The sequence below is a fragment of the Ascochyta rabiei genome, chromosome 10 (genome assembly GCF_004011695.2).
Source record: "Ascochyta rabiei chromosome 10, complete sequence".
NCBI classification, from domain to species: Eukaryota; Fungi; Ascomycota; class Dothideomycetes; order Pleosporales; family Didymellaceae; genus Ascochyta; species Ascochyta rabiei.
Window position 1 is genome coordinate 898,054 of NC_082414.1, and position 27,997 is coordinate 926,050.

The 27,997-nt window shown below is 53.4% G+C and overlaps 11 protein-coding genes across 12 annotated transcripts, besides 39 other annotated features; 7 read left to right on the plus strand and 4 right to left on the minus strand.

Moving 5' to 3' along the window:
• Nucleotides 1–277: 277 nt before the first annotated feature.
• Nucleotides 278–1,519, plus strand: EKO05_0006392 (uncharacterized protein; the record flags this gene model as incomplete). The annotated part of the gene is made up of 1 exon (XM_059636790.1): nt 278–1,519. The coding sequence occupies one exon, from the start codon at nt 278–280 to the stop codon at nt 1,517–1,519; it is 1,242 nt and encodes a 413-aa protein (XP_059492773.1).
• Nucleotides 1,296–1,334: a tandem repeat.
• A 375-nt stretch (nt 1,520–1,894) lies between the features above and the next one.
• Nucleotides 1,895–1,919: a tandem repeat.
• Nucleotides 1,920–2,162: 243 nt separating this feature from the next.
• Nucleotides 2,163–3,877: a mobile genetic element.
• Nucleotides 3,073–3,320: a mobile genetic element.
• Nucleotides 3,079–3,233: a mobile genetic element.
• Nucleotides 3,079–3,236: a mobile genetic element.
• Nucleotides 3,079–3,242: a mobile genetic element.
• Nucleotides 3,079–3,320: a mobile genetic element.
• Nucleotides 3,103–3,227: a mobile genetic element.
• Nucleotides 3,480–3,518: a tandem repeat.
• A 75-nt stretch (nt 3,878–3,952) lies between the features above and the next one.
• Nucleotides 3,953–4,021: a mobile genetic element.
• Nucleotides 4,018–4,049: a tandem repeat.
• Nucleotides 4,050–4,276: 227 nt separating this feature from the next.
• Nucleotides 4,277–4,334: a tandem repeat.
• A 137-nt stretch (nt 4,335–4,471) lies between these two features.
• Nucleotides 4,472–5,629, minus strand: EKO05_0006393 (Alkanesulfonate monooxygenase; the record flags this gene model as incomplete). Its single annotated transcript, XM_038946098.1, has 1 exon — nt 4,472–5,629. One exon carries the CDS (start codon nt 5,627–5,629, stop codon nt 4,472–4,474), a length of 1,158 nt encoding a protein of 385 aa, XP_038797891.1.
• A 656-nt stretch (nt 5,630–6,285) lies between these two features.
• Nucleotides 6,286–7,007, minus strand: EKO05_0006394 (ribosomal protein S8A; the record flags this gene model as incomplete). The annotated part of the gene is made up of 3 exons (XM_038940249.1): nt 6,286–6,820; nt 6,882–6,950; nt 7,003–7,007. 3 exons carry the CDS (start codon nt 7,005–7,007, stop codon nt 6,286–6,288), a joined length of 609 nt encoding a protein of 202 aa, XP_038797892.1.
• Nucleotides 7,008–9,651: 2,644 nt separating this feature from the next.
• Nucleotides 9,652–15,162: a mobile genetic element.
• Nucleotides 10,340–10,362: a tandem repeat.
• Nucleotides 10,455–10,867: a mobile genetic element.
• Nucleotides 10,458–10,873: a mobile genetic element.
• Nucleotides 10,473–10,927: a mobile genetic element.
• Nucleotides 10,932–12,151: a mobile genetic element.
• Nucleotides 10,935–12,151: a mobile genetic element.
• On the plus strand, nt 10,943–12,154 carry EKO05_0006395 (uncharacterized protein; the record flags this gene model as incomplete). Its single annotated transcript, XM_038940600.2, has 1 exon — nt 10,943–12,154. The coding sequence occupies one exon, from the start codon at nt 10,943–10,945 to the stop codon at nt 12,152–12,154; it is 1,212 nt and encodes a 403-aa protein (XP_038797893.2).
• Nucleotides 10,944–12,151: a mobile genetic element.
• Nucleotides 11,565–12,124: a mobile genetic element.
• Nucleotides 11,832–12,109: a mobile genetic element.
• Nucleotides 12,225–12,418: a mobile genetic element.
• Nucleotides 12,225–12,421: a mobile genetic element.
• Nucleotides 12,426–14,560: a mobile genetic element.
• Nucleotides 12,426–14,563: a mobile genetic element.
• Nucleotides 12,426–14,632: a mobile genetic element.
• EKO05_0006396 (uncharacterized protein) lies at nt 12,449–14,638 on the plus strand (the record flags this gene model as incomplete). Its single annotated transcript, XM_038946099.1, has 1 exon — nt 12,449–14,638. The coding sequence occupies one exon, from the start codon at nt 12,449–12,451 to the stop codon at nt 14,636–14,638; it is 2,190 nt and encodes a 729-aa protein (XP_038797894.1).
• Nucleotides 12,621–14,452: a mobile genetic element.
• Nucleotides 14,400–14,560: a mobile genetic element.
• On the plus strand, nt 15,081–15,455 carry EKO05_0006397 (uncharacterized protein; the record flags this gene model as incomplete). Its single annotated transcript, XM_038940632.2, has 1 exon — nt 15,081–15,455. One exon carries the CDS (start codon nt 15,081–15,083, stop codon nt 15,453–15,455), a length of 375 nt encoding a protein of 124 aa, XP_038797895.2.
• Nucleotides 15,088–15,162: a tandem repeat.
• Nucleotides 15,163–15,209: a tandem repeat.
• Nucleotides 15,210–15,356: a tandem repeat.
• Nucleotides 15,210–15,799: a mobile genetic element.
• On the minus strand, nt 15,689–16,030 carry EKO05_0006398 (uncharacterized protein; the record flags this gene model as incomplete). Its single annotated transcript, XM_059636791.1, has 1 exon — nt 15,689–16,030. One exon carries the CDS (start codon nt 16,028–16,030, stop codon nt 15,689–15,691), a length of 342 nt encoding a protein of 113 aa, XP_059492774.1.
• Nucleotides 15,800–15,854: a tandem repeat.
• Nucleotides 15,855–16,292: a mobile genetic element.
• Nucleotides 15,870–15,944: a tandem repeat.
• Nucleotides 15,945–15,987: a tandem repeat.
• A 145-nt stretch (nt 16,293–16,437) lies between the features above and the next one.
• EKO05_0006399 (uncharacterized protein) lies at nt 16,438–18,318 on the plus strand (the record flags this gene model as incomplete). Its single annotated transcript, XM_038940602.1, has 3 exons — nt 16,438–16,673; nt 16,728–17,015; nt 17,064–18,318. 3 exons carry the CDS (start codon nt 16,438–16,440, stop codon nt 18,316–18,318), a joined length of 1,779 nt encoding a protein of 592 aa, XP_038797896.1.
• An 884-nt stretch (nt 18,319–19,202) lies between these two features.
• EKO05_0006400 (Malate synthase) lies at nt 19,203–21,213 on the plus strand (the record flags this gene model as incomplete). Of its 2 annotated transcripts, XM_038940487.1 has the most annotated exons (5): nt 19,203–19,566; nt 19,619–20,043; nt 20,093–20,877; nt 20,928–20,952; nt 21,181–21,213. In XM_038940487.1, 5 exons carry the CDS (start codon nt 19,203–19,205, stop codon nt 21,211–21,213), a joined length of 1,632 nt encoding a protein of 543 aa, XP_038797897.1. The 2 variants fall into 2 exon arrangements, with proteins under 2 accessions (XP_038797897.1, XP_059492775.1); XM_059636792.1 differs by having other exon boundaries at nt 20,928–21,213.
• A 498-nt stretch (nt 21,214–21,711) lies between these two features.
• Nucleotides 21,712–23,826, minus strand: EKO05_0006401 (uncharacterized protein; the record flags this gene model as incomplete). The annotated part of the gene is made up of 1 exon (XM_038940523.2): nt 21,712–23,826. The coding sequence occupies one exon, from the start codon at nt 23,824–23,826 to the stop codon at nt 21,712–21,714; it is 2,115 nt and encodes a 704-aa protein (XP_038797898.2).
• Nucleotides 23,827–26,111: 2,285 nt separating this feature from the next.
• On the plus strand, nt 26,112–27,959 carry EKO05_0006402 (uncharacterized protein; the record flags this gene model as incomplete). Its single annotated transcript, XM_038946100.1, has 1 exon — nt 26,112–27,959. The coding sequence occupies one exon, from the start codon at nt 26,112–26,114 to the stop codon at nt 27,957–27,959; it is 1,848 nt and encodes a 615-aa protein (XP_038797899.1).
• Nucleotides 27,540–27,584: a tandem repeat.
• Nucleotides 27,960–27,997: the final 38 nt, after the last annotated feature.

Here is a 27,997-nt window from a genome sequence, read left to right on the forward strand (position 1 = left end):
TCAACGATGACGCAGACCGTTCCGCGCTCTCGCACCGCACTTCGATCCCGCAACAGTGGAAATCTTGCCTCCTTCACCTCACCATGGCTCGAGTGTGCTTAAGAGCGAGCGTGACCTCGAGTCTGGCCAGGTCTTGCTTAGCGCTGGACACTGACCGGGCTTCACCTTCACGCTTCATGATATATTTCCATCATTTGGCTCGCTCACCTCCCACCTTCTCAACCTCGCCAGCACTCGGGGCTCAACTCTACCCAGTCAAGCAGCCAACCCAAGCAAGATGAGGCTCTCGAAGGATCGACCATGTACGCCTCCACCAACATCTGGGCTCATCACCCCGCCGTCCACTGGAGGCTTTGTCAAACAGGCTCTGTTTGCTAGGCAGCAGGAGGCTCTCTATGATGATAGGCGTCAAGCCAAGCTTCGTGGAGGTGAGACATGCACTGAGTTCTTCGAGGATTATATCGAAGGTTCCAACACCGAGATCGAACACAGCCACAGCAGTATCAGCCCTGCTCGATCAGACAACCCCTCACAACCTTCCGATGGCGAATCTCCGATTACAGCGATCGTCGTTTCAACCGGTACCTACATGCCTGGACCTTCCACCTTCGAAGAACCCAGCCTCCTCGCTTCGCCTATCACAAAAATCGACACGTGTGCTGTTACCAAGTCATTTCCGTTCATGAAGCTCCCTCCTTCTGTCCGCAACCGAATCTACGAAAACCTCCTGGTCATACCCGCCCTTATTTGCGTGCGCCAGAAGCACACATCTTTCCATGACGAGAAGAAGGCCTTTCTCTACGCCGAGCGCCGCGAACTACTTCCTGGCATTGCGTATGCACTTGCTCAGGCCAAAGTCAACGCTTTCAAAACCCGCTTCTCCAAGTTTCCAGGCGCCAACCTCAACATGCTCCGTATCAGCAAAGAAGTCTTCGCCGAGGCACGGGCGGTCATGTACAGCATGAACAGTTTCGAAATTGTCAAGCCCACCAACGAGCTGACACCCCAGCCCGATTTCAGCATTGCCCTTTTCCCATCTGGGTACCAGCGTCTCGTTACAAAGCTCAGCATTCGCATCCGCACGTTCTACGCCCTCGACTGGCTTCTGAGTGGCGGCTACAACATCATCAAGAACCACTACCGTGGTCTGCGCACACTTACGCTGATCTTGGAGATGGATTCAGCGACGAAAAGCTTCGGCCGTGAATGGGCAAGGAAGCAGGGTGAGAAGTGGACCACTTTCATCAGACGCCTGCAGGCCCAATTGGCTGAAGATCTATTTGGCGAGGCCAAGTCGAAGAAGACGAAGACGACGACGACGATTACGACGACGATCCCAACGTCGATCAACCTGCGCGTTCTCTTTGGTGGCGAGGCCTACGAGGGAAACTCCTGTACCTCTGTCGAAAATGTTGGCGTCGCAGTAACTAGCAGCGTGAGAATGGAGCAGGTCAAGCGCAGCGAGCTCAGAAGCGCCCTGGTCGAGACCTGGGAACTTTTCAAGAAGGGCGGCAAGTAGGCTGGATTCATCTCCAGGCTCCTGCAGTCCGTTCACGTCTCCGACTTCTCTTTGGTCCCGCAATCAGTCCGTCATCACCCCCCGCGGCATCCACTTCATCACATGGCGCAGTGCGCTATCTGTGTTCGACCAGATACCGCAGCCTGTAGGTTTCTGGACAGCCCATCATCATACTGTAGCTCACATTTAGGAGCGCATATTTCGGACAGACATTGGATCCACTCCATCCATACTAGTCAAGCGAAGAGTTCGATTCAGGGAACCACATCACACCCTACTTTCTTAGTTAACAGCATCAGATACTCATGTACTTAGCCATTAAAAAACGTCAAGTTAAAACCCTCTATCCCCTACAGAAAATGCATGTTACAAATAAATCCTAATCCTAATCCTAATCCTACCTCTCTCTTGTATGTATTGTATAACTTTCTCTAGCTTTATCTACATACCTCCTTCCACATACTCCTCCCTTACGCAGCTACATTAAGAGATTTGCAGTAATTAAACAAACAGCGCAATTTAGGGAACTACATTACCTACTACTATCCTAGTTAACAGCATCAGATACTTATGTACTTGGCTATTACAAAACATTAGGTTAAAACCCTCTATCCCCTTAGAAACTACATGTTGCAAATAAATCCTAACGTGTTTTATAAGCGAGCGCCGCGTACAAGCGAGCGCCGCACCCCACCAAGTTTGCGCACCTCTCCTATCTCAACGTACAATAGCTTAACGCAGCGCTACTATATTAGCTTTAAATAAAGCAGATATCTAGCTTGCTATCTTATCTATTAATTCCTATTAAATATAGAGTAATTATAATACTGCTGTTGTCTATAACATGTCTAAACAAACAATCCGCCACTAACGCGCTAGCAAGCCTGCCTAACGTAATTGCTAACCTAACTTAAAGAAGTTAACCTAGATAGAAGAGGAGGTAATAGTCTAGTATATACTTAACTTAGACTAACGTAGATTTAGGCCTACGTACGCAGCCGTACGTAATATAGCTAATAAGCTACTAGCTGCGCGTAGTGTAGGTCAGGTTAGCGTCTACTGGCTACGTAACTTTGTTAAGTATACTAAGAGTCTTATAACGCGTTTTAACTAAGCGTATAATAGGCAGAGAGCCCTCTATAAGAATCTAGTCTTAATTAGCTACTAGTTTAAGCTTATAGAGCAGACAAAGGCTAGGTATAGCATCTGTAATAATAACGTCTATAACTTTAATAAGGCTGGCTTTATAATAGGCAAGATTATAACTTAGCTTATTATAACAGGGTTAGAGAGGAAAGGCAGGCTAAAAGCTGTTTAGCCTGGCAATTGCGAGTAGGTGACAGTTATTGCTGCAATTAACGCTGCTGGCTAGACAATCCTACCCTTCCTTATCTTTGCTAGCTAATACTACTTGTCTGCCTGGTACAAGGAGGCAGAGATCCCACGCAACTGGGCGATTGCAGTCAGCAACAACAGCTAGACAACTAACAAGCTTAGAGTTAAGTAGCTAAAGCACTTTATTAAGCATACGGAGGCTTAGGTAGTAGGCACACGTTACCTGCTTATCCTTAACAGCCACAAGAGCCACTACTTTCTTGAATTTAAGCAGCTCTGTAAGGAGAATAACATCTACACGCTCTGTATGCCGCCTTACTTATTACACCTGCTACAGCCTCTTAACATTAGCTGCTTCTTGCCGTTAAAGCGCGCGTACAGTTGTAAGATTAAGAGCCTAATCTGCTACTACATTAACTACATTACTAAGCTTAAGTTTCTACTAGCGTTTAAGGCAGCCTTTAATTAATTATTTATATTAGCTAACATCTGCTTAGCTTTTTAAGGCGCAGGCCTTGTTCCCCTCTAGCTAGACGCTGTTCTATTAAAGCTAGACGTACAGCTCTGTACACCTTCTCCTGCTGCTCTTACAGAGACCCTCTAGGAGGCTTGTACGCCAAGCAATATACATAAGCTTAATACTTAATTAATATTAATATGTAATTATGTACGTTAGCATAAGAGCTTATTACCTGCCTTAATTATTAAAGCAATTAATTAGCTTAAAAAGGGTGCTGAGGTAATAATGCTCTCTGCTAAGCTAATAAGCGATTAGATTGCTAGCCTTAAGAAGGCTAATAAGGCAGTATTAGAGCAGAAATAACGTAAGAAAAAGCGTATACAGAAGTAAGGAGTCTTAACAAAGGAAGCTAGCAAGGATATACTTGCTTAACGTAAGGCTGATCAGCAGGTTGCTCGTGAAGAGCGTCAAGGAGGCGAGCAATCAGGCCTTAGCTGCCAGGCTCTTGCGCGCTGTACAAGGTGCAGAGAGACTGGTTATAACTCACGCACGTGTAAGAAAGATACTTTAGATACTGCTTAATCTACTCTATAATTGTCTAACTGTTATGTTATTACGTTGTTGAGATACACGCTTACAGATATGTGCAAACCTGGTGGGGTGCGGCGCTCGCTTGTACGCGGCGCTCGCTTATAAAACACGTTAACCTTAATCCTAATCTTAATCCTAATCCTACCTCTCCCTGTATAACTTTCTCTAGCTTCATCTACGTACCTTCATCTACATACTCCTCCCTTGCGCGGCTGCATAGAGAGATTCGCTGTTGTCGTGTGTGGCAACCGTGGCTTAGGTGGCGATGAAGGACGACTTGGGGGCTGATTGTGATGGAGACTGGCACTGACACTTGGCACGGGAGGATTACTACGCCTGAGACGCGCAAAGAGGTCCTAGATGGTGTTTCCGTGGTGTTGCTGTGGTGTTGCTGTGGTGTTGCTGTGGTGAATTGGGGAGTGGTGGGGTTACGCGGCGTCGACTGAATCGGAGTCAGAGGGTCAGGAGGTGGGGATTTTCGCGTCATGCAGGGCTCTCATGTGATCAGGTGGTGGCGGGTCTGTCTATCGGGACTGCTATTGAGAAGTGTCTTCTACGCACGCTACCTAGCCATCGCGAACAGTGACGCTCTCCACCGCCTCGGCGACCTTGTCCACAATCCCGTTGCCGTTCTGCTGAGCGCCTTCTCTCTCCTCCAATCCCTTCCTCACGCCCGGCAGGATGTACCTCCCGTAGTCGATCGCGTCGTTGAGGTTGTCGTAGCCGCGGATGGAGATGAGTTCGCAGCCGAGATCGACGTAGTCCAAGATGGAATCGATGACGGTCTGGTAGCTGCCCACCAGCGCCGTCGAAGCGCCCCTCGCGTTCGTGGCCGTGACGGTGGGATACCACAGCGCCCTATCCTGCACCTCGCCCTTCTTCGCAATGTCCAGAAGCCTCTGGCTGCCGACGTTCTGCGGCGCTTGTGCATTGGCAGGGACCTTGCCTAGACCGGCCTCACGGTGCGTCTGCAGCGTATCTAGCGTGCGATGCGCCTTGTTCCAAGCCAGCTCCTCCGTCTCCGCCACAATCGGCCTGAACGTAACCCAGATCCTCGGTCTATCCGTGCGCCCGGCCTTCTCTGCCTCGGCGTAGATCCTGTCAATCTGCTGCTTCGTCTCCTTCAGCGGCTCGCCCCACAGCCCGAAGATGTCAGCCAGCGAGCCGCCAACGCGGTACGCTTCGTCGCTGCTCCCGCCTACAGAAATGGGAATGCTCTTCCCATTGACGGGCCTGACGCGGTTGCTGAACTGCTTGAACTGGTAGTACTTGCCCTCCCAATCGAACGGCTCGGGCGACTCCCATGCGCGCTTGAGGATCTTGATATACTCTTCGAGGCGTGCATAGCGCTCGTCTTTGGAGAGGAAGTCGCCTTCTCTGGCTTGCTCGACGTCGCTACCACCGGCGATGAAGTGCACAACCGCGCGCCCTTTGGAGAGCTGGTCAAGGGTTGCTAGAGACTTTGCGGCTACGGTTGGGTAGACTGTGTTGGGGCGGAGTGCGATGATCACCTTGAGGTTCTTGGTGAAGGAGGCAATGGTAGCACCCGTGGTGAAGGGGTCAAAGTAGGAGGAGTCATAGGGTTGGAGTGTGTAGTTGAATCCATAGTCGTCAAGGTTTTGGGAGTAACGCTTGAGGAAGTCTGGATCGATGGCTGCACCTGGGATAGGCTCCAATTCGGTTGAAGCGTTAGGGAACGCAACAGATATGAATTCGGTAGGCATGACGGCGGCTGTAATTTGGGATTGCAAAGACTCTATACGTTGCTATGCAGATTGACATGATCCTCGACATTCCCTCTCTTTTATAATGCCGTCCGTCGTGAGATGACAATGTCGACAGCTGCACGCTAGAGCACGTCAACCACCAGTGGGCCGGCGAACGACCGATGTCGCTCCAATCGGCTCAGGACATGCTTACGAACCCATTCGATTACCCCTCTCGCTATCAGATAGCAGCGGCAATCGTGAACATCAGGTCACCAATATGGAGTATTGGAGGTTGCGTAAGGACCGCTGCTGGTGGGTTGGCGCTGGTGCCCGCACTAGCGTGGTAAATCCCTGCGCTTTTCCACAGTCGCAGAAAGAACAGTCCAACAGTCGGGATATGGCTATCCATTACAGGTGCAATGTTCAAAACAAAATATTGCTATCTGCGGTTTGGTGCGCAAACTTGAGAAAAATAACGATGTAGGAAATAAGAAACGACAAAAGAATGACCACGTAACGTTGAAATTGAGAATTCATAGACTCGTGGTATCTAGAGAAGCGGCATTATCTTGCCTTGTTCATTCGAAGTTCTGCGATTGTGCAGACCAGATACATGACTAAACACCTTTTGTGACCTGACCAATGCACCGAAGAATCCCCAAACATCACCCTTACTTCCTGAGGAGACGCTGGTAGAAAGCGAGCTCCTCACCCTCGAGGACGTAACCGTCGCAGCGTCCGCTCTGGCCAGGGCGCGAGGAGACGACAGCGTACAGACGACCAGCCTCGAACTGCTTCTCAACAGCAGAGTCAACCTTGCCGGAGCCGGACAGACGCTCGGACTGCTTCTTGGCGACGGAGTTGGACTTCTTGATGTCCTCGGCCTTCTCACCAGACTTGGCCTGCCTCTTGCGGCCAAGGGACTGGCCGTAGTGGGCCTCGTACCACTGCCTGAAGGGAGCGGCATCGATCTGGACAATGGCGGAGCGGGTCAGGGTGTTGGTACGGACGAGCTCGTTGTTGGAAGGGTGGTAGACGACACCGATGACACGGGTCTTCTTGGCGATACCCTCGGAACCCCACGAGAAGTTGCCGGCATCGAGACGCAGAGCGCGGAACTTGCGGTTGCCGCCGCGGGTGCGGACGAGGTGGACACGCTTAGCGCCAATACGGGTGTTGGCAGGCTGGCGGCCCTTCTCGAAAGCCCTGAAGCCATGTTAGAAACATGACTTGAGATGCGATCGGTTTATGCAAGAAGCTTGCTTACCTCTTCTTGCGGTAGTATGCGCGCTTCGCACCGGAAGCGGAGCGCTTGTGGCGAGAGTCGCGAGAGATACTGCGAAGTGTTAGCGGTGGTGGAGTGTAAAGAAGGGTGCGTGCTTAGATACCCCATGTTTGCGGTTTACAGAAGACTGCTGTTCACAGTTTGTTAGCCTTTGTTCGTCCCAATCTCAGGTGCTCCAGTGCCCGCAGCGATTGCCTCGAGACCACCAGTGCAGACCACCATCCCTCGCCCATTCCGCAGAAAAACGTATCAAGCTGTGACGATGGCTGGTAGTATCGCGCGCGCCGGTACGTTGCTGAGCGGTTGTGCAGGGCGGGAGTGATCTCGATGCCGCAACGCGGGCAGGCTCTGTCTGGCACATCGTCGAACTCGGTGGGTGAAAAGCGTACCTTTGGGGTCGTCTGTTGGGTTAGTCGGCTTGTCGAGGTCGAAAGCTGCAAAAGTTGTTCGAATTACCTCGAACTGTGCGAGAGGCGCTAGCAGCAAGCGAGGTCTTGGTCCTGGTCTGTGCGCCCCCCCCCCACTGTTCTTCGCCGCCATGAGACAACAACCACAATAACAACTAGGACCTTCAATCACAATACACATTCGGAGCAAGTTGATATTCTCTGTTATCGTGGTTCAGCAACCTTGAGCATTTGATGTCCCATCGAACTACACCAACGCCTCTGTCAAGCAACATGCACGAGCGCACCCCTCATGATCTCAGGGAGCAGTCAATGTAAATTTCTTGAGGCCTCAGAAGAGTATCTCAAAACTTCATTGGTTTCTGTAAGTATTTTGAACATGTTTATGTGCGTCGAAGGCACCTAGAGTGATATTCGGATACTACGCTGCGCCAAACCACAAGACGCCTGCGCTTCTGCCGGCCCATGGAAGACATTTGACATGTCTGCGTACCTGATATCTCATTATTTGCTGCCATGGCGCCGTAACCTTTCAAAATATCAGCGTTTAGCTCTATTGATCCAATGCAACCCTGGAGGCCAGATCCTCGATGAGTAGTATCGCATGCACTTCTGCGCACTCACCTTCAAACCCTGTCTTCACCACTGTCACTCAGAGGAGTCAGGTCGAGAACTTGCAGCATACAATAATGCGCAAATCCTAATTGCAATGCCCAAAAATCCATCAACTTATACAAGACCTTACTGGAGCATCTCAAAAGCAGAGTACAATACTGCCAGTAATTCTTCCATTACCACTACCGCAATTCGACATGCAATCTATCAGCTGCATCTTCACTGCCGCTCTAGCTCCTAGCTTCTTTGCCTTAGCGACTTCTCTGGAGATCCTCAAAGATACACTCTTGGTTTTAGGAGTAACTAGCACTGTAACCGACCTTCCGTCAGTCCGGATATCTGGCAGTTCCCCAGATACAGAACTGCCCAGCCATATGTCTAAGGCAGGACTTAACGGAACGACACATTTTCGGTGCTTGTCGAGTGGTTGCTGTGGCGCGATAGACGGTTCACATCCGTCCATCAGGTCTAAAGATGAGTGATGACACTTCTGATCCCCCTCCAGCGAAGTTATTACTCGTCCCTGTTACAGGGACACTCTGAGTCCAGTTGAAGGTAATACGAAAAACAGCAATGATTAGTGGCCCGAAATAACGGCAGGAATTGGTAGATGGAGCAATAATGACAAGACTCTAAGCTGCGTTCTAATGAGCATCTGCACGTAGCAGATACAGATCATCAGCACATAGGATAGTAAACGAGTTTCAAAGGTTTTTTTGGTCGAAACAAGATCGCTGCAACGGAAGGCCAGCCTAACAAGCATTTTACTGACACATGGGTGCTTTATACGGACAGTGGATCACAGTGCTGACTGTATCCAAGGTATCCTTTGTGACCATGGCGCCAAGAAAGTGCGAGAACTTACAACATTCGGTCCAAACATATCTGCATCATAGACTACTTCGAACCTGATGTGGATAAGGCATGAAACAATGTTACAGCATGATAATAAACAAGTGACCTATCGCAATGAGGAGGCGGATAATTGAACAATCGGGGGAACCCGTAGCTGGGCTTTTGTGCGACCTTCGGTGCATCTGGCACATGCACTTTGCACAAGCCTTATATTACAAGGGCTGTATATGAGCCTGCGGGGTGAAGATGGGTGCAACGTGGACTGCTGCGACCCCGCACTCACCTTCGAGGAAACGCTGTAGCGGGCAAACAATTGTCGCTAGCCTCGAGGCTGTCGTCGCTGAGTTGAGAATCTGAGACTTCTTTTCACAAGAGATTGTAGAGAGTGTTTCCAGGCTCCCAACTCATAATCATAGATGTCGCTCCACGGAAGAACAATGTTGTTCGGGGCTACTTGCCCCATCCGTCTGCGTGAATCAAGAGCCTCCGTACGCCACAATAAGGCCACCACTCAAAAAGCCTCATGAACAGCTTTCTCTCACCATTTGCCGACTGCGCCGTACATTGGTCCTTTTTCAGGCGCCCTGGCACACACCTAAGGCAATCTTGGCACGTGCTCCGAGTTTCGGCCGTCAAAAACTCTGATCTTATCTGATGACGCTAATGGGCCACTAGTACCACCACCACTCCACTTGCAACGCAGCTTACCCTTTGCGATTGGCAGCGTTGCCTGAGAGAAGCACACTCTTCGGCTTGCCAAGCTGCCTGGAGCAGAAAAGATGCATTTGCCAATACGAATAAGAGGGCGACACACCACGGCACAGAGACCTTAATGGAGATGAACCACAGTGTCGGGAGTGCTTGGTATGGTCGAATCTTATATATAAACAGGTTAAAGTGATCTCCCCAACAAAGCCCCTGTAAGCCCTGAAATAAGTGCCAGATGGCTGATAAAACTCGCCGCTACCTGCCTATCTGCTTGAGACAAATTAATCAGCCCTGTAGCGGGCGCAGCAGACGTGTAAAGTTGTCGTTTTCTGGCCGTGCACCCTCTAGCGTCAACTCTCAGCTATACTGACGTCCTACACCGCCCGTAGCGGCCCTATATTGTTCCGGTAATCTGCTCCTGTAAACTCCTGTAAAAAGCTTTACAGGTCCTGTACAGGCTCGCTACAGGTTCGTATGGCCCGTCCACGGCGTGTTCTAGCCCCCCCCCCCCTCCAGTCTTTTCCCTAGCCGTCAGCCAGCCATCATCCCAAGTATTTTGCAGCAGCTGTAGGACCTATCTCCCATCTGCTAACTTCCGCCGCAACCGGATAGGGGGCGTCTACCAGCCATGTAGCAACTGCAGTGCCGTAACTACTACCTCCCCCTCTCTCTGATTACGCTTACAGTCAGTAGACGTCCCGTGCAGGCCGCCGGCGACGCCGTCTCTCTACACCTCCACGTCCATCAAGCCCCCAGAGGGACCGCCTAACTGCCTCCCAGCCAGCGCCCAGTGCTAGCGCCCCTGAACAGGCCTCACGCCGTGAGGGCAGTGCCAGTAATACTCCTAATAACCCGGCTGCTGCTGCTCCAGCTGCTGCCCCTAGCTCCCAGTATAGTGATAACCCGTTTGACGACCTGCCCGAGACAGTCCTTGTAGGGCTCCAACAGGACACCACCCCGCTCCTGCGACGTCGTCCTGATGGTGTATACTACGATATTGGCAGCATGCAGGTGCCCTGTTCAGCCTGCGGCGCCTTACACTGGATAGATGAGCGGAAGAGCACTACCTCTGTAACAGACCCGCGATTTACTCTCTGCTGCCTGGACGGCGAGGTCGACCTGCCAGCCCTCACACCGCTGCCGTCGTACCTGTATCAGCTACTCAACACGAATACTCTAGCAGCGCGGCACTTCCGTAAGGAGCTACGGGCCTACAACGCTGCCTTTGCGTTTACCTCGGTAGACTGTACACCTACCAGCCGTGGGGCGCAGGGCCCTGGCGTGCAGGTGTTTCAGATCCACGGGGCCCTATACCACCGCAGCGGCCCTGTAGAGGTTCTCGAGGGAAGCCTGCCGCAGTACGCTCAGCTATACTTTTACGACCCACAGTACGCTGCCAACGCCCGCCACCAGCGGAACAGCCACTTACAGCTCCAGATTCTCTAAGATCTAACGGCAATGCTATATGAGATCAATAACCCATATATATCTATATACCGCACGGCCCAGGATCGGCTCAACAGTAGCGCTGCAGACGCCCGCGTCATACTAACCAGCAGGCTTACACTAGCCCTAGAGACTGGGCAGGACCGCCGCAGGGAGAACGTACCTACTAGCGATGAGCTAGGCCTAGTGATACCTGACGCAGCAGGTGCAGAGACGTCCCGTCCCATCGTCCTAGCAGCCCGTAACTCCAGCGCCCTGTTTACTATTAGCGCCGCCCACCCATCTTACATGCCGCTACACTACGTACTGATGTTTCCCCACGGGGATTCTGGGTGGCGGCCGGGGCTAACGCTCCGTAACCAGGACGGATCCCGTCTGCAGACGTCGCTGACCCAGCAAACCTACTATCGATACTATCTACACCCCCGCCCTGGGCAGACTACAAATCCGTTCCGCTTCTACAGGCTGTTTCAGCAGTACGTTGTGGATATCTGGGCTATCTGCGACCAGGCCCGGCTGGCCTGGATCCGAGCAAACCAGGCACAGCTGCGGGCAGACCTGTATAGCGGTGTTGCTGATGCCGTTATGGGCAACAACGACGCCCAGGCAGGCCCTGTTGGACGCCGCGTTGTCCTGCCGTCGTCCTATCTAGGCAGCTCACAATTTGTCAGCCAGTGCTATCAGGACTCTATGGCTATCGTCCGTCGATATGGCCGCCCTACCCTGTTTATCACTTTTACAGCTAGCCCATACTGGCCAGAGGTTGCCCGTGAGCTCCGCCCTGGGGAGACAGGCCTGAATCGGCCTGATCTAATCTGCCAGGCCTTCCATCTGAAGGTGCAGAAGCTAGTAGCCGATGTGAAGAGCAACCTGTTCGGCACCCATCTGGGCCACGTGTACACGATTGAGTACCAGAAACGGGGCCTGCCCCATATACACCTGCTGCTGTTCCTGACCCCACACAACCGCGAGGCGTTCACGGATCCTGTAACAATTGATAGCACTATCCAGGCTGAGATCCCTTCCCCTGTGGATGACCCAGACGGCCTGCTTACAGAGGTTGTACGGACCTTCATGCTTCACGGGCCATGTGGGGAGCACAATCTGCAGGCCCCGTGTATGGTGCCTCAGCGCGACAGCGCCCCGCCGCGGTGCTCTAAGAACTTTCCTAAGCGTTACTGCCCATCTACAGTGGTCCATAAGGACAGGTACCCTGAGTATTAGCGCCGGGATGATGGCTGCACGCTTGCTGTACGGTGTAAGGGCCGTATTGTACACCTTAATAACAGCTAGGTTGTCCCGTATAACCCTGGTCTGCTCCGTAAGTACTGGGCCCATATCAATGTAGAGGTTTGCGGCACTATCCACGCTATCAAATACGTCCACAAGTACATCTACAAGGGCACTGACAGGGCAGTACTAAACGTCTCAGAAGCAGATAAGGTTAAGCAGCATCTAAACGGGCGATATATCAGTCCATCTGAGGCTGTTTAGCGGCTGTTTGAGTACCCAGTACACATGGAGCGGCCCACTGTAGTGCCCCTAGCGGTCCACCTACCGAATGAGCAGATAGTTACGTTCCCTGCTAACGCTACCACTGCAGAGTTATCAGCCCGCCTGGAGCGATCTGTAACTACGCTTACGGCGTTCTTCCAGCGCAACGCTGACCATGAGTATGGCTGTGAGGTCCTATATCAGGACTATCCATCCCAGTTTGTTTGGCACCTCCCGTCACGGACCTGGCACGTGCGTCAGCGCGGCACTGCGATTGGCCGCATGTACTTTTGCAGCCCGCTACAGGGTGAACGGTTCTATCTACAGCTTCTCTTGACTACCGTACGGGGTCCACAGTCCTACGCGGACCTGCGTACCTTTAGCGGCACAGAGTATCCTACTTTCCAGGCCGCCGCAGCTGCCCGCGGGTTACTGCTACACGATGGAGACTGGGTAGCCTGCTTCCAGGACGCCGTTACGTTTGCCACAGGCCAGGCGTTACGGTACTTCTTCGTTGCTGCTCTCTTAAATGGGCCTGTTACAGATCCAGCTGCTATCTGGGCAGCCTTCCAGGCGGATTTGTGTGACGACTTACCTGAGGCTGCTGCTGCCCTGCTAGTATCCGCAGATCCAGACGCGTACCTTGACTACGGCCTGTATCTGATAGAAGGGCTGCTGGCAGAGTCTGGCAAACGTCTTACGGATTTCTCACTCCCTGCGTGCCAGTTCAACTGGGGAGTACGGCTGCAGAATCAGCTTCTTGCCGCTGAGCTGGCCTACGATACAGACGGGCAGGACACTGCCTTCTGGGACACTGTTACAGGGCTGAATATAGACCAGCGCGCCGTATTTGATGCCGTTACTGCCGCTATTAAGGCTGACCACAGCACTGCCCACTTCTTCGTACAGGGCCCAGCAGGCACAGGCAAGACGTTCCTCTGGCGCTGTATATGTGCCTACTATCGCTCTACAGGCCAGGTGGTCCTGTGCGTTGCGTCGTCGGGTATAGCTGCTGTCCTGCTGCCCGGCGGCCGCACTGCCCACTCCCGTTTCCGGATCCCGTTGGATATCCACGACGATTCCATCTGCCCTGTTGCTCCAGGCTCGGAGCTTGGGCGGCTGCTGCAGGCCGCTACTCTAGTTATCTGGGACGAGGTGCCTATGCAGCACCGTTACTGCTTCGAGGCAGTCCACCGTATGCTGCAGGACGTCCGTAGCTCCCCTGCCCTGTTTAGCGGCCTCCCTGTAATTGCCAGCGGCGATTTTGCCCAGATCCTACCCGTTGTCCGCCGGGGCCAGCGGCCTGCCATCGTCAACGCCTGCCTGCAGCAGTCTACGCTCATATGGCCGCACATGACCGTACTGCACCTGCGTCAGAATATGCGGGTGCTATCTGGGGCTGACAACACCTGTTTTGCAGCCTGGTGCCGGGGACTGGCTACCCGTGAGATGGATGGCCTGATCTCCATCCCAGACTGGATGACCGTCTACTACAGCCTACAGGGCTTCCTGGATCACGTCTATCCGCCGCACCTCCTCCAGCAGGCTGCTGCGGACTATCAGGTCCTCAACGGCCGTGCTATACTGGCCGTACGGAACAACGCAGTGGCTGTAATCAACGCCGCAATGCTTGCTGCCTTCCCTGGTGAGCTAGTAGAGCTGGTTGCAGTGGACTCTGCTGAGGTTGAGGACAATACAACACAGGATCTGCCTCCCGTAGAGCTGCTGCAGTCCTTTAAGCCCCCGTCACTGCCCCCGTCACGCCTTCTGCTCAAGGTAGGCGTACCAATAATGCTTCTACAGAACCTGTACCCAAGCCAGGGGCTCTGCAACGGTACCCGTTTAGCGGTTACACAGATATCCTCCCGCTGTATCCAGGCCCGCATCCTATCTGGCGAGTTTGCAGGCCAGCTCCGCCTGCTGCCACGTATCAGGCTCACTTCAACCAGTAGAGAGCTCCCGTTTATCGTCAGCCGGGTCCAGTTTCCAGTTCGCCTCTCCTTTGCAATCACTGTAAACAAGTCACAGGGCCAGTCACTCTCTGTTGTAGGCGTTGATCTGCGTCACGCTGTGTTTACACATGGCCAGCTATACGTAGCTATGTCCCGTGTAACTACACTTGCAGGCCTGTCAATCCTGCTGCCAGCACCTGATACTAGCGATGAGCCATCCCGTACGGTCCCTAATATCGTATACCCAGAGGTGCTCCTGTAGCCAGCCACAACCTACTAGTATATCAGCCCGCTAACGTTGCCGCTACCAGTATATCAGCCCGTTAACGTCACTGCCACAACCTACTAGTATATCGGGCTAACGGCTATTAATAGTACGTCACCGCCTAGTTATTCTGCCGTTACAGGTGCTATTGTGCCCGCAGGTTGACCTTCACCGTGAGCTTACAAACCCCCCGCGTACCAGTATCCAGCACCAATCAGGCCACGTACAGTGACCGTACAATCCAGATACAGTATAGCCACAGGCCCTATAACGTTATTTGATAGCTGCCTATTCACTGTTTTGGCCCGACAAACAGAATATACTATTCACGGTGAGCTACAACACCAAAATATCGCAGGTCTTGGCAGCTGCTAGCTGGCTGCGATATACTATATAGGCAGCCGCCCTCCCCCGTTTTACTACTCTCTAGGTCATCAATATGGACTCCTCCGCCCCCGCCGACGACGTCGCCGCCCCCGCCAACACCGCCGCCGCCGACGCCGCCGCTGCCCTCGCCGCCCCCGCCAACACCGCCAACACCGCCCCCGCCAACACCGCCAACACCGCCGCCGCTGACGCCGCCGCTGCTGCTGCTGCTGCCACTGCTGCTGCTGCCACTGCCGCCGCCGCCCTCGCTGCCGCCCCCGCCCTCCCGCCGCTCCCCCCTGCCCCCGGCCCGCCCACCGCCGCCGCCCTGCTCGCCATGCCGCCCGCCTCGCGGGCCTGCACAAGGCTGGCTTCTCGGCCAGTCCAGCGCCAGCTGGAGTTCCGCGCGGGCTACGAGCCCAGCAAGTTCAACCTCGCTGGTAAGTAACCCCCTGTAAGTGTCCTGTAGAGCCCTGTACTGACAGTAAGCAGTTCGGCAGCAGAACCTCGAATCTGCGCTCGCGCAGGTTGTCGGCCGCGTCGCCCCCACCGAATGCGACTCCTGCCAGCGAGCAGCTGGCCCGTATACTACCTGCGTGGTAGTTACAGGCCAGCTGCTCAACTCGTGCGCCAACTGCCACTATGGCAGTGAGGGCGCCCGCTGCTCCTTCCGCCGTAAGTTTACAGCCTCCACATTCCCCATACAGACCTTATTGACCCTGCTACAGCCACGCCCGCCCCCGTCGTCCCCGTCCCCGCCATCGCCACCCCCTCCAGGTCCCGCCGCCAGGTCGCTGCCGCTGCCGCTGCCGCTGCTGCTGCCCCTGCCCCTGCCGCTGCCCCTGCCACCCCCTCCAAGAAGCGCCGCCGCACCACCGCCACCCCTGCTGCCTCCCCCGCCGCCGCCGCCGCCGCCGCCACCACCGCCACCGCCTCCAAGAAGGAGAAGAAGAAGGAGAAGAGGAAGAGGAAGAAGAAGAGTAGGTTACAGGCCTGTAAAAGAAATCTACTGGCTGCTAACATTTTTTACAGAGGTCCGTAAGTGCGTACGGGACGTAAAGAAGTCCGTAGCGGCTCTAGAGCTTGCTATAGATTCCTCCTCCTCAGAGGACAGTGATGAAGATGATAAGGATTAAATAGTTTACAGGTCTGCACATGAATGAAACAGTGTTTACAGTGCTATTTACACTCCTGTTACTGTTGTGATTTTCCCTTGCTTACTAACTCTCTACCCCGCTACCCCTGTAAACGCAAAGCTCTGCACCCGCTGGCCCAAACACTGGCATAGTAGATAGTAGGAAGAAAAAGGAAGTGATCAGATGAGTTTCGAAGAGGGATAAAGATGCTGCGTTGGCAGCTTTGGATGATCAGGGTCGTCTACTTTGATCAACTTTGATCCTCTTGTCAAGTTCCAGCGCCTCTAACTCACCATGGGCTTCCTAACAGACCTAACTCTCTCAAAGAGCAAGACCAAGGAGGAGACCACCCCCATTGATCCTATCTCCAATGTTGCTGTTGATGCGGAGAAGGGCGCTGAGTCCGCCACTCCGTCAGAGAAGGCCAGCGACGATGCTACGTTCACTGCCAATGCTCAGGCTGGTGTCAAGAGAGTCGAGGCGGCTACCACCGTCTGGACGAAATGGCATCTTGTTGGCGCCTACATAATGTAAGCCATCGAACTGTGCAGTTTGTGCTTTGCAATCGCTGATACTCCTTCCAGCATTTGGTGGATCTACTTCGTTACTGCGCTGCAGGAGGTTGTTGTCCGCGCAATGAATCCATACGTGGTAAGCGCTTTCAGGCTACATTCGCTTACCGCTGCTACTGGAATTGTCTCTTCGATCGTTGGTGGTCTGTTCAAGATCCCGCTTGCGAAGCTGCTCGACACATGGGGACGTCCTCAAGGTCTCCTCTTATCCCTCTTCCTGTGGATCGTTGGGTACATCATGATGGCTGGATGCAACAATGTTGAGACGTACGCAGCTGCGCAGGTCTTCTCCTCTACAGGGTAAATGCTACTTCATCAAATGGTGTACACCCACTGACATCATGCTAGATCTCAGGCTGTATCATACATCCTCACCGTCTTCATCGCCGATACTAGCACTCTGAGGAACCGTGCCCTCATGCTCTCGTTCGCTACCTCGCCCTATGTCATCACAACCTGGATCGGAGGGCCTGTCGCGCAATCCGTCTTGCATGGTCCTGGGTGGCGTTGGGGTTTCGGAATCTTCACGATCATCATTCCTGTTGTCGTGGTTCCTCTCGCCGCGCTTGTGCTCTACAACGACCGCAAGGCCAAGAAGATGGGCCTTATCGACGAGACCAAGTTCAAGTGGTCAGCAGCCAACATCAAGCAGTTTTGCGTGGACATTGACTTGGTCGGTATCTTCATCCTGACAGCGGGAATGGCTCTGTTTCTGCTGCCATTCAGCTTGTGGTCTTACCAAGGAGAGCAGTGGAAATCGCCTATGATCATCTGCATGATTGTCTTTGGCTTTGCCCTCCTAATTGCCTTTCCCATCTGGGAGAGGTTCTTCGCCCCGGTCACGTTCATCCCGTACGAGCTGCTGCTGGACCGCACCGTCTTCCTGGCAGGCTGCATGTTCGTCTGCGTGTTCTTCAACAACGCGGTCTGGGGCTCATACTTCTCTTCCATGCTGCAAGTCGTATGGAACCTCAACGTCACAGAAGCCTCTTATGTGACTCAGGTCTACCGTGTCGTTTCTTGCGCTTGGTGCTTCTTCGTCCTTGGACCCCTTATTCGTTACACTGGACGCTTCAAGTGGACTATTGCTTACTTTGCTCTGCCGCTGGATATCCTGGCGATTGGTCTTATGATCCACTTCCGCCGGCCTGGTACAGACATCGGATATCTCGTCATGACACAGATCTTCACAGCTGTGGCTGGAGGAACCATTGTCATCGGCGGCGAGCTTGCCATGATGGCACCGTCCAGCCACCAGCATCTCGCTGTCGTTATCGCCGTTCTTAACCTCTTCTGCGCAATCGGCAGTGCCGTTGGCTCCACTGTCAGTGCGGCTATCTGGACCGCAACATTCTACAAGAACCTTGTCAAGCATGTTCCAGAGGGCGTTAACGTTCGCGACATCTATGCCTCACTGCCTAAGCAGCTATCGTACAAGTGGGGTTCTCCCGAACGTCTGGGAATCGCAAAGGCCTATGGTGATTCGCAAAGACTAATGCTGATTACCAGTATCTGCATGCTGTCGATGGGCCTGATCTGTGCTGTGTTCTGGCGCGACATCAACATCAAGAACAACAAGCAGGTCAAGGGCCGTGTTTTCTAGATCGTCTCGTGATCAGTCGAGGAAGCACTTACAGCGTAGAGATGGAATTATACTTTCAACCAAGAGGTGGCGACAGGGAACAATTCGAGAGCTAGCTATAAGTTATAGTCATAATACCTACGTTCGTTATTCCAATGTATCGGCTACCGAGCAACATGTGAGGATTCGATAGCAAAAGCTAAAGTTCAAGTTTTGCAACGGCAGAGCTGAAGCGCCATAAAAGAGCAGGTGCCCAAGAACTTCTCCTCGCAAATGTACGACGCTGTCAGCTATCTGCGCTTCGTGTCATTACCGTTACTCGATGAGGCTCTGTCACAATATGCGAATCTGTGACTGCCGGGATACAGAACACGCTCCAACGGCCCGTAGACTACAGAAAGTGAGTGCAATCGGGAAACAGTCCGTGCAGTTTGCTCGACCCGGTCATCTCCGCGCCGCGCCTTTCCGTCAATAAACGGCAGCATCCTGCAGCATCCTGGGCTTCAGTGCATCTGATACTCTAGCTTGCCATATGCGATAAGCTGCACCGTCTCCGATGATTGGAACACTGCAAAGCTCAGCAGCATGGTTGGCGTTGTTGCGCTGATCCGGTTGCGTTGTCCCCGCAAATCTTGGCATCGTCACAAGCTGGGAGCTCTCAAACCACCCCTCCGCCCGAGCGTGCCTCTGGTTCACCATTCACAGTAGCCGGCCTAGCCTGCATTAGACCTCACGAAGAAGATCCTCGGCCCAGCTTCGAGATGGGTGACGTTTGTGACAGTGATTATATAGCCCGGCCGCCCAACCCTCTCCGCACGCATACATCATCGCATTCCTCACTTTCTGTACCTTGAGTATACACTCGATTGCATACACACAACGACCACACAGATACACAAGTCAAAATGGCAGCTAGCGCCGACTCAATTCTTCGCGAGGTTAACATCCTCGGCGAACTGAACGACTCCAACCGTCATATCCTTAGCAAGGATGCTGCTGTCTTCCTAGCTCTCCTCCACCGCACATTCAACAACCGCCGGAAGGAGCTTCTGCAGAGAAGGGTGATCCGACAGGCTGAGCTCGACAAGGGCAATCTTCTTGACTTCCTTCCCGAGACCAAGCACATCCGCGAGAACGACACATGGAGAGGAGCACCGCCAGCTCCTGGTCTGGTCGATCGCCGAGTAGAAATTACTGGGCCGACAGACCGTAAGATGGTTGTCAACGCCCTGAACTCTGATGTCTGGACATACATGGCCGATTTTGAGGGTAAGCATTCGAGCATCAAACCTCAGCCGGAGTGTCAGTCTAACAATTACAGACTCCAGCGCACCAACATGGGACAACATGATCAACGGCCAGGCTAACCTGTACGACGCCATCCGCCGCAAGGTCGACTTCAAGCAGGGCGAGAAGGAGTACAAGCTCCGCACCGACCGCACACTTCCCACACTCATCGCCCGTGCCCGTGGTTGGCACCTCGAGGAGAAGCACTTCACTGTCGATGGTGAGCCCATCTCCGGTGGTCTCTTCGACTTCGGTCTGTACTTCTTCAACAACGCACACGAGCTCGTCAAGCGAGGATTTGGCCCATACTTCTACCTGCCCAAGATGGAGTCGCATCTTGAGGCTAGGCTGTGGAACGATGTCTTCAATCTTGCTCAGGACTACATTGGCATGCGCCGAGGAACCATCCGTGGTACCGTCTTAATCGAGACCATCCCCGCTGCCTTCGAGATGGATGAGGTGAGACGCCATTCTGCTTAAAGTGCGAGGCTCTACTAACCACAGCTAGATCATCTACGAGCTCCGTGACCACTCTTCTGGTTTGAACTGCGGTCGCTGGGACTACATCTTCAACACCATCAAGCGCTTCCGCCAGAACCCCAACTTCATTCTTCCCGACCGTGATGCAGTTACCATGACCTCGCCCTTCATGGACGCATACGTCAAGCTCCTCATCAAGACTTGCCACAAGCGAGGTGTCCACGCCATGGGTGGTATGGCCGCCCAAATCCCTATCAAGAATGACCAGGCTGCCAACGACGCCGCCATGGCCAAGGTCAAGTCCGACAAGCTCCGCGAGGTGCGCGCCGGTCACGACGGTACCTGGGTTGCTCACCCTGCGCTCGCCAAGATCGCCACCGACGTCTTCAACGAGCACATGCCTACGCCCAACCAGATGCACGTCCGCCGCGAGGACGTCAACATCTCCGCCAACGATCTGCTTAATATGAATGTTCCTGGAAAGATCACCGAGGCCGGCATTCGCCAGAATCTCGACATCGGTCTCAGCTACATGGAGGCCTGGATTCGTGGCGTCGGTTGTGTGCCCATCAACTACCTCATGGAGGACGCTGCTACCGCTGAGGTATCGAGGAGTCAGCTCTGGCAGTGGACAAGGCACGGTGTCAAGACAGCCGAGGGTCAGACTGTCACTAAGGACTACGCCCTTAAGCTGCTCAAGGAACAGACAGCGAAGCTCAGCGAAAAGGCGCCCAAGGGAAACAAGTTCCAGTTGGCGGCCAAGTACTTTGAAGGCCAGGTCACTGGAGAGGACTACGCCGAGTTCCTTACATCGTAAGTCATTCATGCTATCACACTGCAGGAATACACGCTGACATGAGCAGATTGCTGTACAACGAGATTACAAATGTAAGTGCTTCCAGGCCCGCCTCGAAGTTGTAGATTGGCTACGCCATTCCAGATCGTAACACCCTCTCTGTAACTTATCATACCCATCATGTCAAGGTCCAATGAAGACCCGTAAGCAGAATGCAAAAGCTTGATTACATCACCTCACACGCTTGTTCTTTGATTGAAGTACCTGAAGCATACGCACCACACGCTCGCTTGTGCATTGCAAGCTAACTGCTCCCACAGCCCGTTGCACCCACACCCGCTGCGAAGCTATGAGCACGCGCACGTGACGTACGAGTTTCCACGAGCCGAGGCACGATACACAACGGGGGTGATCGACCCGTGGGACTGGGTTCACATGCGGGGAGGACTAGAATGAGCAAGGATGTGCACACGTGAAGAAACGGTGGAAGACCCGGTCAGCAGGCAGGAGCGGCCGAGGCACGACTCACGATCTGCGAAATAAGCGAGCACGAGCAATGATTTCCCTTCCGTTACATTTCATGGGGGTTTTTCTTTCTTCTTCTTCAATTGCACTGTGCACAGTAGATGTGTATTGATTCGGAACTACAATAAGTCATCATTGAGCTCATGGCTCTTAAGTGCCATCTATCCATAATTAAACCTCCAAGTGATCCGTATAAACCAGAACCTTTTCCGCCATAAGCCTTGTGTGTATCCCCCATAACCCTATCCCAGGGCATATTGCCCGTGCAAATTAGCCATTCCAAATATTCCAAAACGCCGCGCTGAATGCCCAACGCCCTGATTTCATCACATCATCCACAACAACCACCCAGCTACGCCCATGACGAGGCTCTCCACCCATTTATCGGCTCCCCCACCGTATGTCCAGCTTCCCAGTGCCTTACTCGACTCGCCGATTCCACTCGCGATGAAATCACCGGCACCGCGCTCACTTGTTGTAGAAGAGCTGCTTGCACTGCTTGCACTGCTTGTTGTACTCGCGCTGTTGCTCGCCGGCGTACTGGAAATGATGCTCGTCTTGCCGTTGATGACCAACGCCGTACCGCCTGGTACAAGACTGTACGTCGTCCCATCGATGATTATCTGCCCATCTGGCCTGAGCGTGGTCGCAGAGTTGAGCACGTATTCTGTCGTTCCATCTCTTGTCGTTGCTGTAATCGTCTTTCCGTCTACGCGTATTGGCGGTGCGGACGTTGGAGATTCTATGCCTGGCCCAGGACCAAGCGTGGACATGACGCCGTTGATGACAATAACGGATCCGGACGCGGATACAGGGAGGGACAATGTGGTTCCTGAGACGGTGACCACGCCGCCGGGGGTTAGCGTTACGCCCGGGCCGAATACAAATGCTGTAGTGCCGTGGGCAACAGTTGCGGTTGCAGCTTCACCACTGAGTGGAAGGACAGGAAGGTGTGACGGATTGAGGCGAGACGTTGCGCCGTTGATGACGATGGTTGAGCCAGCGCCGGATGTGGGGAGGCTGTACGTTGTGCCGCTGATGATAAGAACACCTCCAGGTGTTAGCGTTTCGCCAGGCGCAAGAACAAATGCGGTGGTGCCGTCTGCTACGGTCGCTGTGATGGGTGAGTTGTTGATAGTGAGGGCAGGGAGGCCAGCATTGAGGCGCTGCGTCTGCCCATTAATGACAACGCTGGAGCCATGGAAGCCGGATGGGAGACTGAAGGTTGTACCATCCACAGTGACCGCGCCGCCTGGTGCAAGGGTCTTGTCATTGAGAACGAATACTGTGGTACCGCCAATAACTTTTGCAGTAATGGATTGTCCACCGAAGCTCACGGTGGGAGCCCCAGACGGACCAACCATGGTTGCAAGTGTCTGTGTGACGCTGTTCCAGATTGCGATCTTGCCATTCGGACCTAGTGTGAGTGTGTTACCATTGATGGTGAGCTCGGGTCCACCTAGTTGTAATGTCTGTGTGCCTATGACGAACTGTCCTTGCGAGTTTGCCGTGATGGTGTTGTGTCCCACGGTGACAACCGGCAATGGCAGTTGTGTTATCCGAGGGTTGATGCCGATGGTCTTGTCGCCAACTATGATTGTGGAACCTCCTCCAGCAGTGGGAACAACGACAGGAATACCGTTGATTGTCGTCGTCTGACCAACAGTGACCGTTTGAGTCCCAATCACAACCACCGTAGGTGCAACGGTCTGTTGATTGGGTTCACCTTGGCTCTGCTTGGATGGTTGGGGGTTGAGAGCGACTTCGCTGTTGCCGATGGTGACAGTCTGACCTGAGCCTGTGGGCTGCTCTTGCGGTATCCTTGTAAGGCTAGGGTTATCAGAGACGATTGAGTTGATGATGTCCGGTACACTTGGCGTCGTTTTGACATCTGGTTTTGCAGTATTTTGGGGCTGATCCTGAGGTTTGCCGTTAGTCTTCGGGCTGTCGTCGGTCTTTGGCTTATCGTTTGGCTTTGGTGTGTCGTCGCTCTCTGGATCGGGCGATTGGGTGGGAACCGGATCACCGTTGATCTTGTTCGTACTGGGATCCTGTTCTGTAGGCTTTGGGTTTTTAGGTAGGTCCCCGGGATTCGTATCGCATCTCAAACAACCTTGTTTGGTTATATGCTTCGACGTCGAAGCATACGTTGTCGAGAGGTAGGTATTCATGCCTGGAACACTGGAAAAGACTGGTGGTCTTGACGAAGATGCTGCCGGTAAAGTCTTAGTTTCTGTTGCTGTCGGTTGAACTGATATCTCTGCTGGTGCAGACGTTGTAGCAGGAGGGTTAAAAGTTCTAGTCGGATCGCCTAATAGGATTTCCGAAATCCCTGCCAAAGTACATGTAGCAATATCAGCGCCCTGAAACTGGTCCTGTAGGGCTGGATCCTGTGCTAGAAAGTTGACAAGCTTGGTGGGTACTGGCAAAGGGCTGTCCATGGTTGCCGGTTTTGGCGCAGTTCCGTTGAAGGTCTGAATGAAGAAGGCCCAGTCTTCAATCCGCGTTGGTGCCCAGTTTCGCAGACTTGAAACATGCGGTTGGCAAGTGCTTTGTGTTGGATTCAGTCTGCTGTGTGTTGCGTTGTTTGGTGCTGTTGCCTTGGTTTGTGCATCGGGGCCACCATACAAGTCCGTATAAAGCACATATGTCGGTCCAACTTCCAAGGTCAACAGCAAGCCAGGGGTTGGCAGGTAAATGTTGAAGTTTGCCCATGTGTCGGTGATATCATCCACTGTCTTGGTCTGATTGACGGTCTTCAATTCGGTGACAACCGTATCAATAGTTGACCCATCCAGATAAGTGATGAACTCTGTCAGAATGGTCTCTGTCACCACCAAGCTTGTCCAGTTGCCGAACAGGTCTGATTGATACACTGCTGTCGAAGGGTTCAACGCCGCAAGCGCGCATCCTGTGCAAGATCCCCTGGTAATTATCGGAATGGCAGCAGTGCTGTTTTTATAATGATACGGTGCTCTGGAAGGCGCGTACGTGCTGTTGCTTGGCAAAGCTGGGGAATAGTGTGAAGTCGGGGAAAGCGAGCTGGGTTTGAGCGAAGCAGACGATCCATTGAGATACGTTTTGGTATCCAAGGAAGGCTGGACTACTGTGAGAATCGAAGACGCCTGGATCTGGCTTTCTAAAACCGTGGTTGGATCGGGAAAAGGCGCCACTTCCGCCCCCGAGTAGCTTGAAACTTGTAAAGAAGGATTGTCGGATACTGGATTTCGGCTACCAGCCGACGTGGTGGTGCTTGAGGGGGACGCCGCGTCCGCCACGGGTACCTGTAACGAAGGACTGCCCGACACTGCTGGAATTGAATAGTTGCCGTCTGATCGTAATGTTAACTATGATAACAGACAAACCAATATTGACAGACATACGTTCTGCTTGTGGTTAGCCGTCTTTTCCAAGAATTGCGAAATGCGAAAATACCTACGGCTTGTTGTGCTCGGAGCGTTGTTAGAGGCGGTCATGAGCGACGCCGTCCCTAATAGGGCGTACCTCCACATCATTCACCTTGCGCACATGAGCGAGTGAGTGTGCGAAGTGCGAACAAAGATGGCGCGACGCGAATTGAGGGTGAAGACAGTGCCAAAGCAAGCCGTGGAAGACGAAAAGTATCTCTCGAAGAAGATACACGCAAGCCAGACGACTGGACAGCCACCGGCCGCGATGAATAGACAGCAGTGTGATCCATGCGCTCATCCATTAGTGGCAGCTAGCGGTCGAGCAAGGCACCCGATGGGCTGCAGAGCAGATCACTAGAAATGCGGCCTGTGCCTTGTGTCAAGCAAAGAGGACTTGGAGGTTCAACGACAAGGCACCGTTTGGACTTCCGTCCCGTGGTTGCACCGCCTGTCAGCTTTCAGAAGTAGCAACAGCTCTATGCTGTGTCCGGACACGTTAAAGTCCATGGGCACCAATCAAATCTCAGGACCGACGACTGGGCGAGGAAGCGTGGAATGCAACCCTCCACCTGGTTGCACACGTACATGGACTGTCCGCTTTTGGCACGGTGAGCGCTCGCCACGACAGGCGAGCATCGGTCTGCTTTTACAATCAGGAAGAATGGTGTTTTCCTGTGAGCTGACGTAGTGCATTAAGGCGTGTTTCATGTTGCAAGTGCCCGGACGAGCCGGGCTGGTTGGGCAGCCGACGTGCTGAGATGCCGGCCACGCGGGGACGTTCTTGACGAGGCTGGTGGATCAATGTCAGTAGCTCCGAGTGCGAACGCGCTGGTGTTCTGGATGCGCTTTGCCTCGTTGGCCTCATGATCGACCGCACTCCGCCCTGACCCATCCGATCGCTCCGTCTGCGCCCTTGCCGTGGAACCTCGTATTTTCACTTGGCCGGCTCCCTGCACGCGTTCATTATCGCCGAATCATGCTGCGATCTTCAGTATTGGCTTGCTCGCTAGGACCGCTAAGAGTCTTGAGCCAAGCTCCAACTAGCAAGGAACCATGATTCGAACGGCCTCACGGGCAACCCCCAGATCACCCATCCTTCGTTCCAAAAAGGCTTTCGCGTGGCTCGGGAAGTGGAAAAGTTGACATTGACCTTCTAGCGTTCAGGAAGGCGACTTCAACAACGCCCTGATCTGCGATTCCCTTTGGATATGCAGGCTGCATAGCCAAAGCTCCTTGTCATTTGCACTGCTACACATGACCTGACACCACTTTGGCCTTTTTCCAGTTTTCCTTCTGTACGCACGTTCGCTACCACGATGCCATCACCTGAGATCCCCAGCCCCTACATAGTTCCTCCCACGCAGCAGTTCGACGGCAACGATGGCAGCTGGAGCACGTTCCAAATCAGCGTGGGCATACCAGGCCAGGATTCACGCGTGCTCCCATCCACCAAGAGCGGCGTTACGTATGTGATAGCACCTGAGGGCTGTAGTCTTCCAACCGATCCCACAAACTGCGCAAACTTGCGCGGCGCAGAGCCATTCGAATCGTCACAGAACACAGGCTTCCGGATCTCGCAATCGACACAATGGTCGACGATAGGGCAGTACGGTGTGGATCTGGAGGACGCGTTGAACATGACTGCAGAAGGGCTTTTTGGGTATGACCATATTGCACTGGGAGCATCCGCGGACACTGTTTCAGACATCTATGTCTCATCGATAGATCACCAAGTGGTTGCTGTGATTGCGGACATGGATTACTACATGGGCGTTCTTCCATTGGGTCAAGCAGAGTCGAGTTTCTCGAGCCTGAGCGAGCCTCAGAAATCCCTCATCTGGAATCTACGAAACTTTTCTCAAATCCCCAGCATGTCTTATGCCTACACAGCCGGCGCAAAGTATAGGCTGAAGTCGGTTTTTGGAAGCTTGATCCTTGGAGGTTACGACTCGACACGATTTACACCCAACGCGAACGACTTTTCTTTCACCTTCTCCTCGGATCCTTCGAAACTGTTGACAGTCGGCGTTGAAAGCATAACGGCGACAAACACTTTGAAAGGGACCTTCTCTCTTTCGTCTGGCTCACATTTCTCGGTCATTGACTCGACAGTAGCCCAGCTGTGGCTACCAACGGATATATGCACTCAGTTCGAGGAAGCCTTCGGCCTCACATATGATGCGAACACCGATCTCTATCTCGTGAACGACACCATACACGCCAACCTCACGACACTGAACCCTACCATCACAATAAAACTTGTCAACTCGTTCCAAGATACATCGACGGAATACACGAACATCCAGCTGCCCTACGCCGCGTTCGATCTTCAAGCCTCGTATCCTTTCTACACAAACGCCACACGGTATTTCCCCATACGCCGCGCTAACAACGATTCACAATACGTACTGGGGCGTACACTGCTCCAAGAGGCCTATCTAGTAGTAGACTACGAGCGGGCAAACTTCACTGTCGCCCAGGCTACGTTCCCCGACCCTTTACCTGCTGCAAACGTCGTCACCATCAACCCACCTAACGACGAGGAAACCAACAACGGCTCTTCCTCGTCTCTCAGCACTGGCGCAATAGCTGGAATAGCTGTCGGCATCGCCCTTTTCTTAGTCCTCCTTGGACTCGCCGCCTTCTTCTTCTTCCGCAAGCGTCGCCAAAGCACACGAAAGTACGAACTCGCCGCCATCGAAGTCTCAGACACAGGCTCGAAACGCCACCTCACCAGCGCCGGGAACAGCAACAGCAACAACAACAACAACAACAACAACAACAACAACGCCGCCATGAAAGCCCCAGCCCCGCTTCCACCGCAGGAAATGGGCGGCACGCCGCTCACCGAGCTTGCATCGCCGGCTGCCATGGCCTTTCCTCTGGACCACAAGCGCGCCATCAGCGTAAACAGCACACCGGTGGAGCTGCACGCTGAGAGCGCAGTGCCGTACTCGCCGGCGACAGCGGCGCGATGGGAGGAAGTGTCACTCGCACGCCCGGACGGCTACCACTACCACGAGATGGGCGGAGAGAGCAGTGGCACACCGACGGAGGATAGGAGTTGGGCGCCCAGTGACGATGCTACTATGATCAACTCGCCGAGGAGCGGTGGGCACGGTACAGGTGTGAGTCCATTGACTGAGACGTTTAGGAAGCATTGAAAAGGGGTGATGTATTGTATTGGGTTTAGGAAGCATTG